Raw genomic sequence first — 14,845 nt, 5'->3', positions numbered from 1 at the left:
TTTTCAATATTTGTAAAATATTAATTAAATAATAGGTAGGTATTATATATATATTTTTTATTTTTTATTATTCTTGAATGAAAGACTGAATAAGTAGGTATACATTATATTGGTTATGATTTTAGAGTTATTAAACAATATTTTATTATTAACCTCTTAAATACAAAGTAAATTAAATGTTATAGGCATTCAAGACATCAATATTGAATAAATTAATAAATAAGCAATTACTGTAAAATTAATTTATATCGTAGTATCAAAATAATGTTAAATTGATTTGTCAATTAGACTTATCATTTTTAAATTTGTATATGATACTTGCGTATCCAAATTATAATGAATTATAATTTTTATGTAAAGCAAACACGAGTAGATAATACGAATAAGACATAATCATGAAAATAATTATTATACCTACCTACGATTATCCAACAGGTAAAAAAGTATAGGAATTCATGTATTAAAAACTATGCATGTTATAAATATTATTACAATATATGACATTTAAACACAGCACCAGGTGTGTCTCATACTCTCGTGCATTGTAATAAAGTGTAGCCTACCTACAATGTCATGTTATCAGATGTTAATGAAAAGTAAAAGTGATCGTTAAAATAAATTGTAAGTACTCGTTACAAATGTTATGGTGTAGATGGACAAATTTTAGTGTTCAATGCAATAATTTACAATTTAATAGGTACTTATAATTAAAAACAATCTAATCATCGATCATCGATTTAGCATGTGTTATTATAATTTTCTTTTAGCTTGTATATAAAATACTTGTTCTACCTATAACAAACAAATTAAATGTCATAAAAAGAATTATTATTATGATTCCAAATATATTTTATAAATTCTTAAGAATTAAGAAACATTAAATCATAGGTAGGTACTTCATAATAGTTATGTAACACATATTATTTTAAAATTAAAAAATGTTTTTTCTTGACAAGGTGTGATAACTACGAAGGTTTAACAATATTTAATTATATTTTATAGAAGTTATTGAAGTATACGAATAGATTTTATGATAAAAATACATTTGCATTTAATACTAATAATAAGAAGTTGTATTTAAAATTTAAAATTGTCATTATATCTATTTTAATTTTATAAATTAAATAAGTCTGTTATTCATAAAAAAAATCCGATACAATTGCAGCACTTTTGTTTGTTCTATGTTATTCACTTTAAAAACAATTATAAGAAACACATTCAATAGACATTTTGAAAAGAACTAGTTAAGAACCAGTTAGGTGATTGTAAAAAGTTTCTGGATTACATTTTTCAAACACTTCGGAAAGCTTATAAAATAATCATAATAATCATAAAAAAATCTACGAACTCGGTACAACTAGATACACGATATTTTAGACTTGGAACATTCTTTTTTTCTAAAATTATTTTTGTTAAATTGTAGACAATTAAAAATTGTTAAAAATAATAACCAAATCACAAATATTTGTATAGTTGATAGTGTTGGTTAGTATATAACACTGTCATTTTTTTTTTCAAATACAATTTTTAATAATATGGATATTACATATGGAATTAAATTAGTTGTTTGCATTTATGATATGACAGAATATAATTATAATTTATAAGTGTAGGTAATTTAACAACAATTGAATTTCTAGAGAAAACCTACACGTATATTTTTAATTAATTCATATCTCATACTTGATATTTGATTGTTAAATATTTCTTACAGAATATTGTATGGTTCGTGTGAATTTATTTATATACTATTGTTATTTGTTTGATATTTCATCGCTAACATAATTTACGTTATTGTTAAATAGTTTTTTCAAGACAATCAAATAGGCGCCTATATGAATAAGTTAAAAAATATTTAATAAAATGTGCATTATACAATATAGTATATACAAACAAGTACACCTATTATACAAAGTTTGCATATCTTCAGCAGATATACAAATCAAAAATAATTGCAATACTACCTATTTGTGTTTGTTTTATATAATATTATTATTTTTTGTTTTTTATGTGAGATATAAAATTTGTACAGAATAGCTCAATAAGCATATTATGTGAAGTGGATAAGAAAAAAAAAATTACTAAAATATTAAATGTTCTAAATTGTTTTCAAGCTTATTTAATATTATAATATACATATATAATAGGCTATACTGAGAATCATAACAGTCAAATGTGTATATAAACCAAAGACACAAGTTATTTCAGAACACATACATATAATACGTATTAAATTAAGGTCAATACTTAGCTAAGAATATGGGTGCGCTCTACAGGTCTTTAATGCCCGAGTAAATGGACCTCTGGACCGCTGGTAAGCTAATTCTATATCGCTACTAATCGATGCTAGTATTATAGAACTATTGGACATTATGGAACCTAACCATTGACGTTGATTTCTGTAGTATAGAAACACCTACTCGAAAAGACCTATTGCAGCTGTGTATCTACTTTAAAAAAATCTTAAAAATCTTTACGTGTACAAGATATATAGACGCATTTAAATTATATTATTCTAATTATGATTTTAATTTAAAATTGTAATTGAATTTTTTTTTAAAAATATGATCGGGAAAACCTAAGTTATTGAGGGCAAGACTTATCCTAAACAAGTTTTTTAATTCATTAGACAAACTAAGTACCTATAGTTAAGTTAAAAGTTTTACTTTGCTTTAACACAAATATAATTCATGCAGTTATGTACCTATGTATATGATGTATATACCTTGTGTGAAAAAAAAACGCCTTGTGATGTTACAGCATGCGGAAAGTCTCTTGGTGTTGGTTTATTATCCTGCGCGCACCAAAGAAAAACACGAAAAGCGACGGTGGCTGAACGAGAGCGAAATGACGACGAAGGTTTGACGAGCGCAAGAAAACGCGCGTGCGGTCATGTCGGATGGACGACTGGCGCGTCGTCAGTTGAGGCGAACACCTGGCATTCGCCGCCTCCGCCGTCGCCACACACACTCTCCCCTTCACTCCGTCTCACACCGCTGTCACCGCCGCCGACAAGGATATTCGAAAAGCTGACCGTCGCCAAACGAAAAATGGAAATTCATTTTCAGTTAAAAATTCAATTTTTAGATTTTGTGGAATTATTACAATACTATTAAGTAATCGGAGACGATAAACATCTAAAAGCATAGCCCATAATAGTTCCATGTAACCCTTCAATAAGTATTTTTTTTTACCTATCAACGTCTCGAAGGTACTGCAAATTTATTCTCTGTAATCTTTATCTACAAGTATGACCCGATAATTTATTATTATTCGGATAGTGAAACATGGGTTCTTTTATTTATAGTTAATACTATAATATTTACAAAAACATTCAGTAGTAGATCTAAAAACGGAAAAATAGGGGGCCAGACACAAAATAATATACTACTGCACTATAATTGTATTACAATACATAATACATATAAATAAATAATAGTCACAAACACAATTTTTTCAAGTTGTAGCGCATTTAAACCATAGATATAACATGCTGTAGGTATTAAAGAAATGGCCATATGTTATATTTTTAATAGTAAAAAGTATAAAGTATGTTTAGAAAAAAGTATAAAATTATATTTGAAATAGGTGCACATTAATTGTGATTTTATATTTTAAATTACAAAATTCGAAAACAAGCTAATAGCCATAAATGCATTTAAAATTGCCAGTCAAAAATTAAATAAAAGGATACATATTATGTTTTTACCTAACCTAATAATAAACTAGGAAATGGTACCTATGTATCATTAAATGATATTCATAATCTATGAGGCTATATTTAAGTATTATTATAATTTATAAGCACCTCGTACCAACTACCAGAATCACAATTGGTTATAATCACCAGTTTGGTGATACGGATGATCCATAGTACCTTTATTTTGTATGCAGTATAACTTTAAGTTTTGTTATTATTAAATGTTTTTAATTAAATATCGAACACGTATAAGACTATCACTCGATATGAATACTCAATTAGAGCATGGCTCAAATGGAGTGAGTGTTTGGACCTGAGAAACCCCCCAGGTTGGACCATTGATAATCACTACCTGCCAATAGAAATATAGAATAATATGACATAAATATAAAGCCTATTTTTTAATACTGTAAACGATGGCTAGTTATTTATACTGTATAGAATAATATATTATTCGTTGATTATTCACAACTCCGTTGTAGGCAGGGCTGGATTAAACGGAGGCTTTAGTTTCTCCAGTCAACAGATGTTTGGGGGGAGGGGGGGGGGAAGAAACAGAAAGCTAGAATACTATAAAAAAATTTAAGACTTGAAAAATAATGAGATTATTTATTTTTATAATTATTTTAATATTATTGCTTTCTTTAAATTAATTTTTGAATTTGAGATACATGAACTACAGTGGTACTTTCAACTTGAAATAAACACGTTTTAAGTACCTACATAGTTATAACTTTATAAGTACATGTTGTCAACATTTATTTTCCTTAACTACTTAGACATTGGGTTTTAAATAATTTTACTGCTAGGAGCATAAAAAAAGATTTGCCCCGGGCATCCGAAAGTCTAAATCCGGTCCTGGCTGTAGGTATCGTTTCGTGAAGTTGTGTTCACAATATAATTAATATAATACTTTATAACTTATAATACTTAACCGTGCATTTTACCATGTGTATTGCGGAGTATTGGTATACGTTACCGCACATAATATGAACTAACTGTATTATTACTTATTAGCCATTAATTCTATACAAGTCTACAAAACCGTATCGTGTTATTATACGGATAATGGACTACCTACCTAGTTGAATTGTTGAAGATGATCGTAACTTTTGAGCATCAATATTATACGGTGCTTCGCAAGTATTTAATTGTACACGACATGCCTATTGCCTAATATAATAATTTATAAATTATAACTTATAAGTACTTATTTATTTTGACCTGGCTTTGATACCTGTAGGTATTTTATACTCGAATCCAATAATTTTTCAAAAAACAGTAATGTTAAGATTTCACTTTCTGATCTGTCGACTTCAGCTGAGAAATTTCGATAGTAAGTGACTAAATTATATAGTATATACATCATAATGACATTAATTGTGGTTACTAAAATTAATAAACGTGATAATTAATAATTAAACAAATAAATAGGCAAATAACTAATTGACATAGTATATAGTATTTAGTATTTAAAGATTATGATCAATTGGTATTTTTGATATTGTATAAGAATGAGCAAATAAGTGGACTATAAAAATGATGTGAGGATTTATTTATTGTACTTACACAACGTTCATCGTCATCGGAAACCTTTACTTCATTATTGTTTTCTTCCGGTTGCTCTTCGATCTCCAATTTCAGGGTGTTTTCGACGTTTTTTTCTTTTTCTCCTTTTGCACTCATATTACCATCCAATAGCCCGACTTCCCTCTAAAGTACTCTAAAGTTTTTACGAATAATTACGATATTATCTTTACGGTCATTATAATATATTATTATCCTATGTTTAAAATAGTTGAAATAGTTTAATATTTGTATAAATTATAAGTGATTAAAAATGTAACTTTCTTTTTACTAACAATATTGTAATATTTTGTATCATTTAAATCTATTGTAATTATTTTGTTACATGAACTAGACTAAACAATACCTACATCAAGTACTGAAGTACCTATCTAGTACCTATCTACATATGCATTTTTTTCTTATACATCAAACTACCTATATAACTTTAAATAAGTTTAAAATATATATTAATTTATATTTATATTTTATATTTTATTTGTAACTAAATAATAATTTGATAATTGATAGATATATTTATAATCAACCTTGTAGGCAATTTTTTTATGGACAACTATGTGTATTTGCCAGCTACTGGCTACAGCATTTGTTTTATACATATAAATTTTGAATGTAAACAGTTAATTATTTGTAATATTATGTTGATTACTAGTATTAGGCGATAAGGGGCTGTGCTCCACATTTTATACTCTGAGCGGAGCGATGAATGTATTGATTTTTCAATGATGTGTGCTTTATTTTTTTTTTGTGTTTGTGTACTAAAAATTAGTAGGTAGTCGAAATAATGATTCTGATTTTTAACTTCACTATCATTTCTGGTAGAAAAGTGAAATTAGTTGGTGCATTCGGGAGGTCAAAATTAAAAAGTCACACTAATTTTCAGAAGCGTCGAGAAAAACTAAAAGACAATTAAAGAAAAACGCAAATCAGCTTTTGACAAAATCAATTTAGTTTTTTTTGGTGTAACTCAAAACCATATATTATACCTTAACATTTTATCAATTTTTTATAAACGATACATTTTTCAAAATATTTTGATCTGTTATTTAGCAGTTTATAGGCATGATACATTTTTGATATTTTTCAATTTTTTTAAATTATTATCGATAAATAATTTTTCCCTTGGTCGAAAACTTGAAAATATAATTCAAGGACCGTATAAGTTATTATAATAACAGCTTAGAAATATTAAAATATATTTTCAACAATTTTTTATAATCATTCAAAGTACAAAATCATCAAAATCTCAACAATCAAAATTGGATTTTGAAATTAAAGACTATTAATAAGATAATGCATTTTTATAGCTAAGGATTGAAAATTTAAACCAAGATTTCTCATAAATAGTTTATACGGTAAAAAAAAATCTAATAAATATACAGACAGAGTTTTTTAATAGATATTTTAAGTTCAAATTTGAATGTGATAAAAGACACAAAATAAAAAATTCACACATCCGTGTAAAACCAATTTGTTCAATTCTCCGCTCAGAATCTAAAATAACAAAAACCAGCTAGTTATACTTGCCTAGTATAATCGTTATTATCTAATTAAATATTTATAAATGTGAATTAGATATAGTAGTATTATATTTGATATACTAGAACTACCAAATTCCGTTATTTGTTTTACTACAATTATTGCAATTCATACAAATGATTATTACACATTTTTCATGATAATGTATTACATATTGAAGTGCTATTTTAATAAGCAGTCACACTCATAATTCAATAAACTCGTTGTATTTATCGTTAGGTGCAGCGTTGCAGTTACAAATCACAAGGTAACTATACTACCTATAGTTTTGAAATCTTATTTGGTACCCCATTTAACAATGAAATAGTCTTAGAATGGTGAGTAGGTACCCTTGAAGCAAATATGTCTTGCTGGAACAAACTAAATTTGAACGTAGAAAACCTTACAAAACAATAATCTGTATCCTTTCTCTATGGAGTATTGTTGAAAATTAGAGCCGACATTAATAAAAATTTAAAACAGTCGACAGTTACTAATGCATTTTTTATGCTCTGTTCGATCGTTTTTACTTATCATTAGTAAGATTTCCTATTTTCAATACCAATATCATAAAATATTGAAGTTTATCATCTTATACATTTTTCAATAACTTGTTTATATTAAAACGTTAACACACGAAATAATGATTATTTAAAAAATTTACCTAAATTACAATTTATTATGGTTAACTATGCTATTTAATATTTAAAATAATTTATCATACAATTTAAAAATGTATTAAATTTAAAATTACGACATAATTATCTTATTAACTATACCTATACTTTACATGTAACTTATTATTTGGACGGTTTTTGTGAGAAGGTGGTCAAGTCAGATTTTATCATTTTTTGGGTTATAGGTGCATTTTGTAGGGAATTTTACGCCGCGTCTAATGGTAGAACTGTAATTCCTGCTATATGAATAGTTTTTATGTAATATCCATGTGCGTAAACGGACAAGTCTAAATCTAAAATATTTTTTCGTGAGAAACTGGACAAGTCAATGTTTATAATATACCGTAATACCGTTTTATCGTGTTTTGTGTTGTTTGGTTATTATTTTGTTTTAATATTTTGATTTTATACAATAGTTATTAACAATTTTGTCAAGAGCCAACAAAATTATGGCAATGTCCAGTAAGTATTTAGTAAACTATGAAAATGGTGTATTAGTGTATTACCTACCTATGTATTTTATTTAGTAAAACCTGATTTGAATCTTAATATGTTTTAATTTAATTGATTTAAAGCATATTATATTTGAAACAAAATGCACTATATTAAGAATGATTATAGCATAATATACATACACAATATACATTCTATAAATTATATATTATAATATTAGGTTATATTACATAAATATGTTTAATTACAATTTACAATATAGATGTCCATTGCACACAAAATAAAATAATTAAGCAAAATAAGAAAAAACTGGTTTGCAGAAACCTACTCAACGATTTTATGAAATCTAAAAAGGAACATAATCTGGATACAAAATCCCGTATATCAGTAAGTAAATTGATTAAGTTATTATTGGATTATAAATTAGTATAAATACCTACTAATAGTCATATAGTATTTAGCATAAATAGGTAATAATTTTATATTTCTATCAACTATTTGTTAGATATTGTTTAATGTTAAGTAACTTAACTCTAAATACTATTAGATAATATTAAACATGCTGTTGATTTAGTTAAAATATCTTTTATTCCAAACGTAGGTATAGAATAAATGAATAATGAAACTTGTTAAGTCTAAATGAATATGTAATTATTACTTATTATACTTCATACTCAATAATAAATACTGTTTCAGTAGATATGTAGAATTTTATTGAAAATATTTTAGCTTAATTTAAATATATTGTATAGTTTAAAATTGAATCATTACATATTTTTAATTGATTATTTCATTAACTTTTAAGGAATGGATAGAAGAAACAACAGCTGCTGGTAGTAATATAAAACAAAATTTGGATGTAAGTTCAACTTCTATCATTATTAATTTTAATGTATTATTTGTTTAAAACTGTGTTTTTTCTTTATAAATAACAGCATGGTGTCAAATGTTTAACGACTAAAGAAAATACAATTGAATTGAACGGGGTAGATTATATCATGGAAATCAACAATGAAATAGAAAAGGAATTTGACTCCCCTTTATCGAAAGACATTGATAATAATAATATTATAGTTCAGGTAGGTTAATATTTGAATAAGAGATATATTATACTAAAACATTGTTTTATTCAATTTATTTTTATGTTTTAATATTAAAATAGTTAATGTTAAAGTTAAATAGAAATTATTATTTTGCTACTAATATTAAAAAGTAATTTTGTAATTTATTACAATATTATATGGTATACCTATTTTCTAAACAATTTCAGAAATTATAATTTAACTTCCCATGACTGCTTTAGCCTTAAACTATTATGTATGTATGTAATCAAACATAATTACATAATAAATAATATGTAATATGTTTTTGATTATAAATTATATTTGAAAAATTAAATATTCCAGGATGAAGATTTGTTTGTTGGTGAAATTTACCAAGAGGAAGTGTTTTGTACAGATATGATTCCAGATGAGCAAAGTGTTTGTACAACTAACTCAACCAACATATTTCAAATGCATAATATGCTAGATTCAGATGGAGGAGTGAGTATTGTGATGGGCACACCTGAGTCAAACCATGTTACTGAAGATAACAACATAGAAGATATCGGTGAAAATAGAAAGAAAAAAATAAGCAGAAAAAATGATACTAGGCAGTATAGACAGTATAGAAAGAAAAATAGAAATCAGGGGTTAGGGTATACTACAAATAAAGGGAAACAAGTCTTGGCTCGAACATCAGAATCTCTTTCAAACTGTAGGAATAACTGCAAAGCAAAAGTTGATGATAATTTACGTACACAGTTATTTAATTTATATTGGTCTATGAATGATTATAACAGACGTAGAGCTTATTTATCAAGCTTGATTACTAGCTCTAATAAGAAGGTTGTAAGGAAAAGAAGAGATACACCAGAAAAGCAAAAAAATAGAGAGAAGGTATTCCATTATGCAATACCAAACGATGGAACTAATATACTGGTTTGTAAAGGGTGTTTTTTAAAAATCTTTGGTGAGAAAAAAGGGTTTTTAACAAATATTTGTAATAATTCTTTAACTTCTCCAGCAAATACATGTTCACCTGACAAGAGAGGTAATGCTCAACCTAAAAATAAAAGATCCACTTATGATGTAAAAATGGTAAAAGATCATTTGAATAAATTACCAGTGTATGAGAGTCACTATTGTAGACAAGAGACAAACAAGAAGTACCTTCCTCCATACTTCACACTTCAAAGAGCTTATGCAGATTATGTAAAAACTGTAGATAAACCAGTAAGTCTGACTCTTTATGAGAAATATTTTAAGGCATCTAACCTTAAAGTTAAAAATCCTAAAAAAGATACATGTGCTAATTGTGATAAATTTAAGATTAAACTTGCAAATAATATACAAATAGCTGAAAAAGAAATATTACTCGAAGAAAGAAATCACCATCATTTTGATGCTGAAGAGGCATATCAAACAAAAAGAAACGATATATCTTCTTACTCAAATGAAAAATGTACAATTTCTTTTGACTTACAACAATGTTTGCCTACTCCAAGTTTAGAAAGTTCAGTGGCATTTTATAATATGCAGTTATGGACGTACAACTTAACTGTTCATAACTCTGCTAATTCAAAAGCTTCATGCTATATATGGTATGAATCAATAGCAAAAAGAGGTGCTAATGAAATTAGCTTATGCATTTACCATTACCTGAACAATTTGTCCAAAGAAGTGTCACATATTGTAATGTATAGTGACTGCTGCCCCGGACAGAACAAAAATGGCATTATTATGGCTATGTGTTTATACTTTTTGGAAATTCAAAATACCATAAAAACAATAGATCACAAATTTATGGTTCCGGGACATTCAAGAATGGAATGCGATTCCGACCACGCAAGGATCGAAAAAGCTCGTAAAAAATATCCTTCTACCATAAATCACCCACACGATTGGGCTCAGCTTATTCGTTTTGCTGGAAAAGATAAATTTTGTGTGCTTGAAATGGATCAAACCAAATTTTTTGATTTTAATACTTTACTGAAGAAAAAATATAATATTAAAAAAAAAAATGAAGAGGGAGCACCATTTGTTTTTAAGAATGTTAAATGGTTACGTTACACCAAAGAAAATAAAAATAAAGTAATGTACAAGAATTCGTTAGATGAAGATTTACCATTTATGACTTTAAACATGACTCGAAGAATCCCAAACCCTACATTTACTGTACCTACAGCTTATAGTGGTCCACTACCCATTACTCAAGAAAAAAAAAATGATCTCATGAACTTATTAAGTTTTATCCCAGATGTTTATCATGATTTTTATAAGAGTTTAAAAACATCAAATGATGTATGTGATCCTTTGATTTCAGAAAATGAGAGTGATTAACAATATATTTTAATTAGGTTTATGGTTTTTATTAGTATTAACAGTTGTGCAATAAGGTTTATTATATTTTACTGTTACTTATTTAAAAAAAAATATTATTAAGTATGTAAATAATAAAGTCATAATTTTATTAATAAGGAGGTACCTAGTTAACATAAGTTCCTATGTTTATAATATTTTAATGCGCAATTATTATTCTTATGTTGTTACACAACACAACATATATTTTTATCCTAAATAGTTTTTATAATATGGTTTATTACATTAACTCAAATTAAAACCTATTTCACATTATTCAGGTAACAAAAAAGTTTTGTACGTTTTTTTTTTTTGTTGCTTATAAAAATAAATAGTATGATGTCTATTGTTTGAAGTATATGTGTTATATAATAATTAGGTTTATCGTTTACAATAAGACAATCAATATTCAATATTAATGTTGAAATAAAGTAATTTTGAGACCATAAACAATGAACTACAAAGCAGGTAAGATGGTAAGGATAATATTATATTAATTTATTTAGTGGATTGTGATAAAATGGATAAGTCATATGTGCACTAGTGGACAAGTCAGAAATAGATTGATAATTTAATTTTAGTCCGTGATAAGATGGACAAGTCATTATGTGCACAAAGTGATAAGTCAGTAAAGTGATAAATGCTTCGTGTCATACTAGATAAGTCAACTAAAAAGAACTTAATATAACAAATGTTTAAATTTTGTTTTCAAAATCATAACAACCTGTAGTTTTAAACATAATTTAGTAATATAAAATATAAAATATTATTATGTCATTAATAAATACGTTTTTATCGTCTCCTGAAAAGTAGTAGTTTTTGACTTGACCACCTTCTCACAAAAACCGTCCATTTATTAATGTTTATTTAACTTTAAAGATTGTCAAACAAATTGAATATTTAGGTATGTATTTTAATTAATTTAATATCTACTTAAGAAGAATTTTTAGTGTGGAGTGATGAATTTTACAATGATGTGATTAAAAAAAAAATATATTTGTGTGTGACATGACCTTTAAGATGTCATAAATATTTCCAAATTAATTTGTAGTTATAAGTCCACAAAATTTTCAATTTTAATAATTCAAACTTGAAAATGTACCCATAACAATATTTTTGATCATATAATAAATACCCTTACCCAGTGGCATGGGAGTTGGTGAGAGGGTGTTAGGGGGTTCAAAACTTTGAGAGTAAACATATTTTAGAATTATTTCGAATAATTTATAAAAGTAAATAAAAAAAACAAACTAAATATAACTTTCATAACATATATTTTATTATCAATGTATACTATAATACAATTTATAGGTAACCTTTACAAGGTTTTATTTTTTTTAATATTTAATAATAGATAGACCTAATAGTTGAATATGTTTAAAAATAGGTACCCGATGTTATTAAAAATATTAACGATTCAAATTAATTAAAAATTGTGTAAATCCGATGGATAGGTAAACAAAAATAACTATCGGAATATGAGCAATAAGGCTTATTGAAATAATGTATGATAATATAGTATACTATAGTAGGTAATAATATACTCACTATAAATATAAAATAAATAGATGATTTTTTTTATTTGTTATCAAAACTACATAATGTAGATACTTACCAAAAATATTATGGATATCTACAAATATAGCAGCTCTTCAAAAAACGTCCTATGCTGAGATACGTTGACAAGTAAGTGACTACATAACGTTTTTTAGTAGTTAAATATCTAGTGTTTACGTTTTTTGGTAGCCCAACAACGGTCCGTTCAGACCCGGACGATCAATCCGACCGCAGCGTGACCACCTCTATTCATACTCGTTAAAAGTTCTTTGCCCCCGTCGTTAAAAGCTCCAAATAAATAAATTATAATTTTCCACCAAATAGTCGGCTATTTTTAACACACTCATTTTTTTTAATTGTCATCAATTAATTAGTTTTCCGTGAAGAGTATGCTGGAATGGATATTGCTAAATTACACCGAAAAAAAAATTACTAAAATATTATAGTTAAATAAAATATAGTAAGACAGTAAGTATAACTATTTACTAGTTAAAATTACTAAAATGATAAAATTAATACAACTATTTAAAAATAGTTGTTTTTTATAGTAATATTTACTATATTCTAAATGTATCTTTATTTTTTTATAGTAATTTAAATGTTAAAATGTTTGAATTAACTAAAACAATATAGTTAAAATAGTTACTAATACTAATAGTTAAAATAACTATAAAAATAAGTAAGTATAATTATTTAAAAGGTAAAATAACTAAAATAATATGATTATTGTTACCATATGAATATAGTTCCTTTTTATTTTTTTGTATAGTAATCTCTACTACATTTTATAATATTATTGAATAGGTGGGTAGCTTAAAAGTTTGAACTAACTAAAATAGGTAACATAGTTAAAATTAGCATACTATAAAAAATATAAGTATATAGTACGTACGATAATATTATGTATAATATAATATAAATAATGTAATTTGATAATAATGGATAACAATTATCAGGAACAATTTTCGATTTTCGTATTAAAATATTAAATTCATGTCCTGTAAAAGTGCACTAGTGCAGGTTACGTTAAGCAATTAGTGGACTATATAGCCATATAGGTATATAGTCTATAATATACTTGAAATGTACATGGTCCACGGAAGACATTGGTAAATTCTTACAATTTTGACAATTTCAAACTAACTAACAAGTTGTTGCCTGTTAATCGGTTAAGAATTTTGATCATTACAATCGTTATATTTAATTAGAGGCCTATTATGTTTATGTGGTTACCTAATCAAATTATATTATTTTCACATAATGTGAAATACTGAAAAATATCGAAAATCGTTTATTAACAACCGTGGTAGAAACCCAAACCACCGTCGACAAAGGACACAAAGATGCAACATGCGATTCTGTGAAATTTAATCCAGTGAATAATGAATATCGTGTTCATTGCAATGAATAACGGGCTCGAATAGTCGAATGATGCTTATTACTCAATTGTCGATCTACTACGGATCTTAATAAAGTTTAGTTATTCATTACGATTACGAGATTCGCCAGTGAATGATTAATCTCCAACGGTTATAAAGTGATTTTCAATTTATTTATTCTACACGCAGACAAAAGAGAACAAACATCAAACGGTACGTATATATATATAAACTATTTATAATTTAAAATCTATTTTTTTTATACAGTTAAATTTTTACTTTTAATTATTTCAAATTAATCAATTAAATATGTAATAAAAATATACCTATTATTTAACCTTGACATACATGATCATAGCAATGCATATTTATAAATAATTGAAACATTTGAAATATTTTGAACAAATGAGTAAATAGTTATTATTATCATACTGATTATAAAAATAGGAGGCCCTACAGTACGTTGTGTTAATTACTCAGGATTTTTATTAGGTGCGCCGGGGAAACTAATATTAAAGAGTCGTATTTAATCAAGCTGTCCCAGAAAAAATATAATAGAAGAACAATTGTTAT

At 26.1% G+C, this 14,845-nt stretch overlaps 1 protein-coding gene across 2 annotated transcripts in view; it reads right to left on the bottom strand.

Annotated features, from left to right (window-relative positions):
* Positions 1–5,423, bottom strand: part of LOC111042415 (CD151 antigen) — a 39,287-nt gene extending 33,864 nt beyond the window's left edge. Inside the window, exon 1 of one of the 2 annotated variants that reach the window (XM_022327007.1) lies at positions 5,270–5,423. In XM_022327007.1, coding sequence (XP_022182699.1) covers positions 5,270–5,386 — 117 coding nt within the window. In that variant the 5' untranslated portion in view covers positions 5,387–5,423. Of the gene's footprint in view, positions 1–2,725; positions 2,933–5,269 lie in introns of those variants that run through there. The other variant, XM_022327008.1, reaches the window with a different exon arrangement.
* Positions 5,424–14,845: the final 9,422 nt, after the last annotated feature.

Source organism: Myzus persicae, unplaced genomic scaffold (genome assembly GCF_001856785.1).
Source record: "Myzus persicae strain clone G006 unplaced genomic scaffold, MPER_G0061.0, whole genome shotgun sequence".
Lineage (NCBI taxonomy): Eukaryota > Metazoa > Arthropoda > Insecta > Hemiptera > Aphididae > Myzus > Myzus persicae.
Note: the sequence above shows the minus strand (reverse complement) of the source record. Positions and strands in the feature narration are given on the sequence as shown.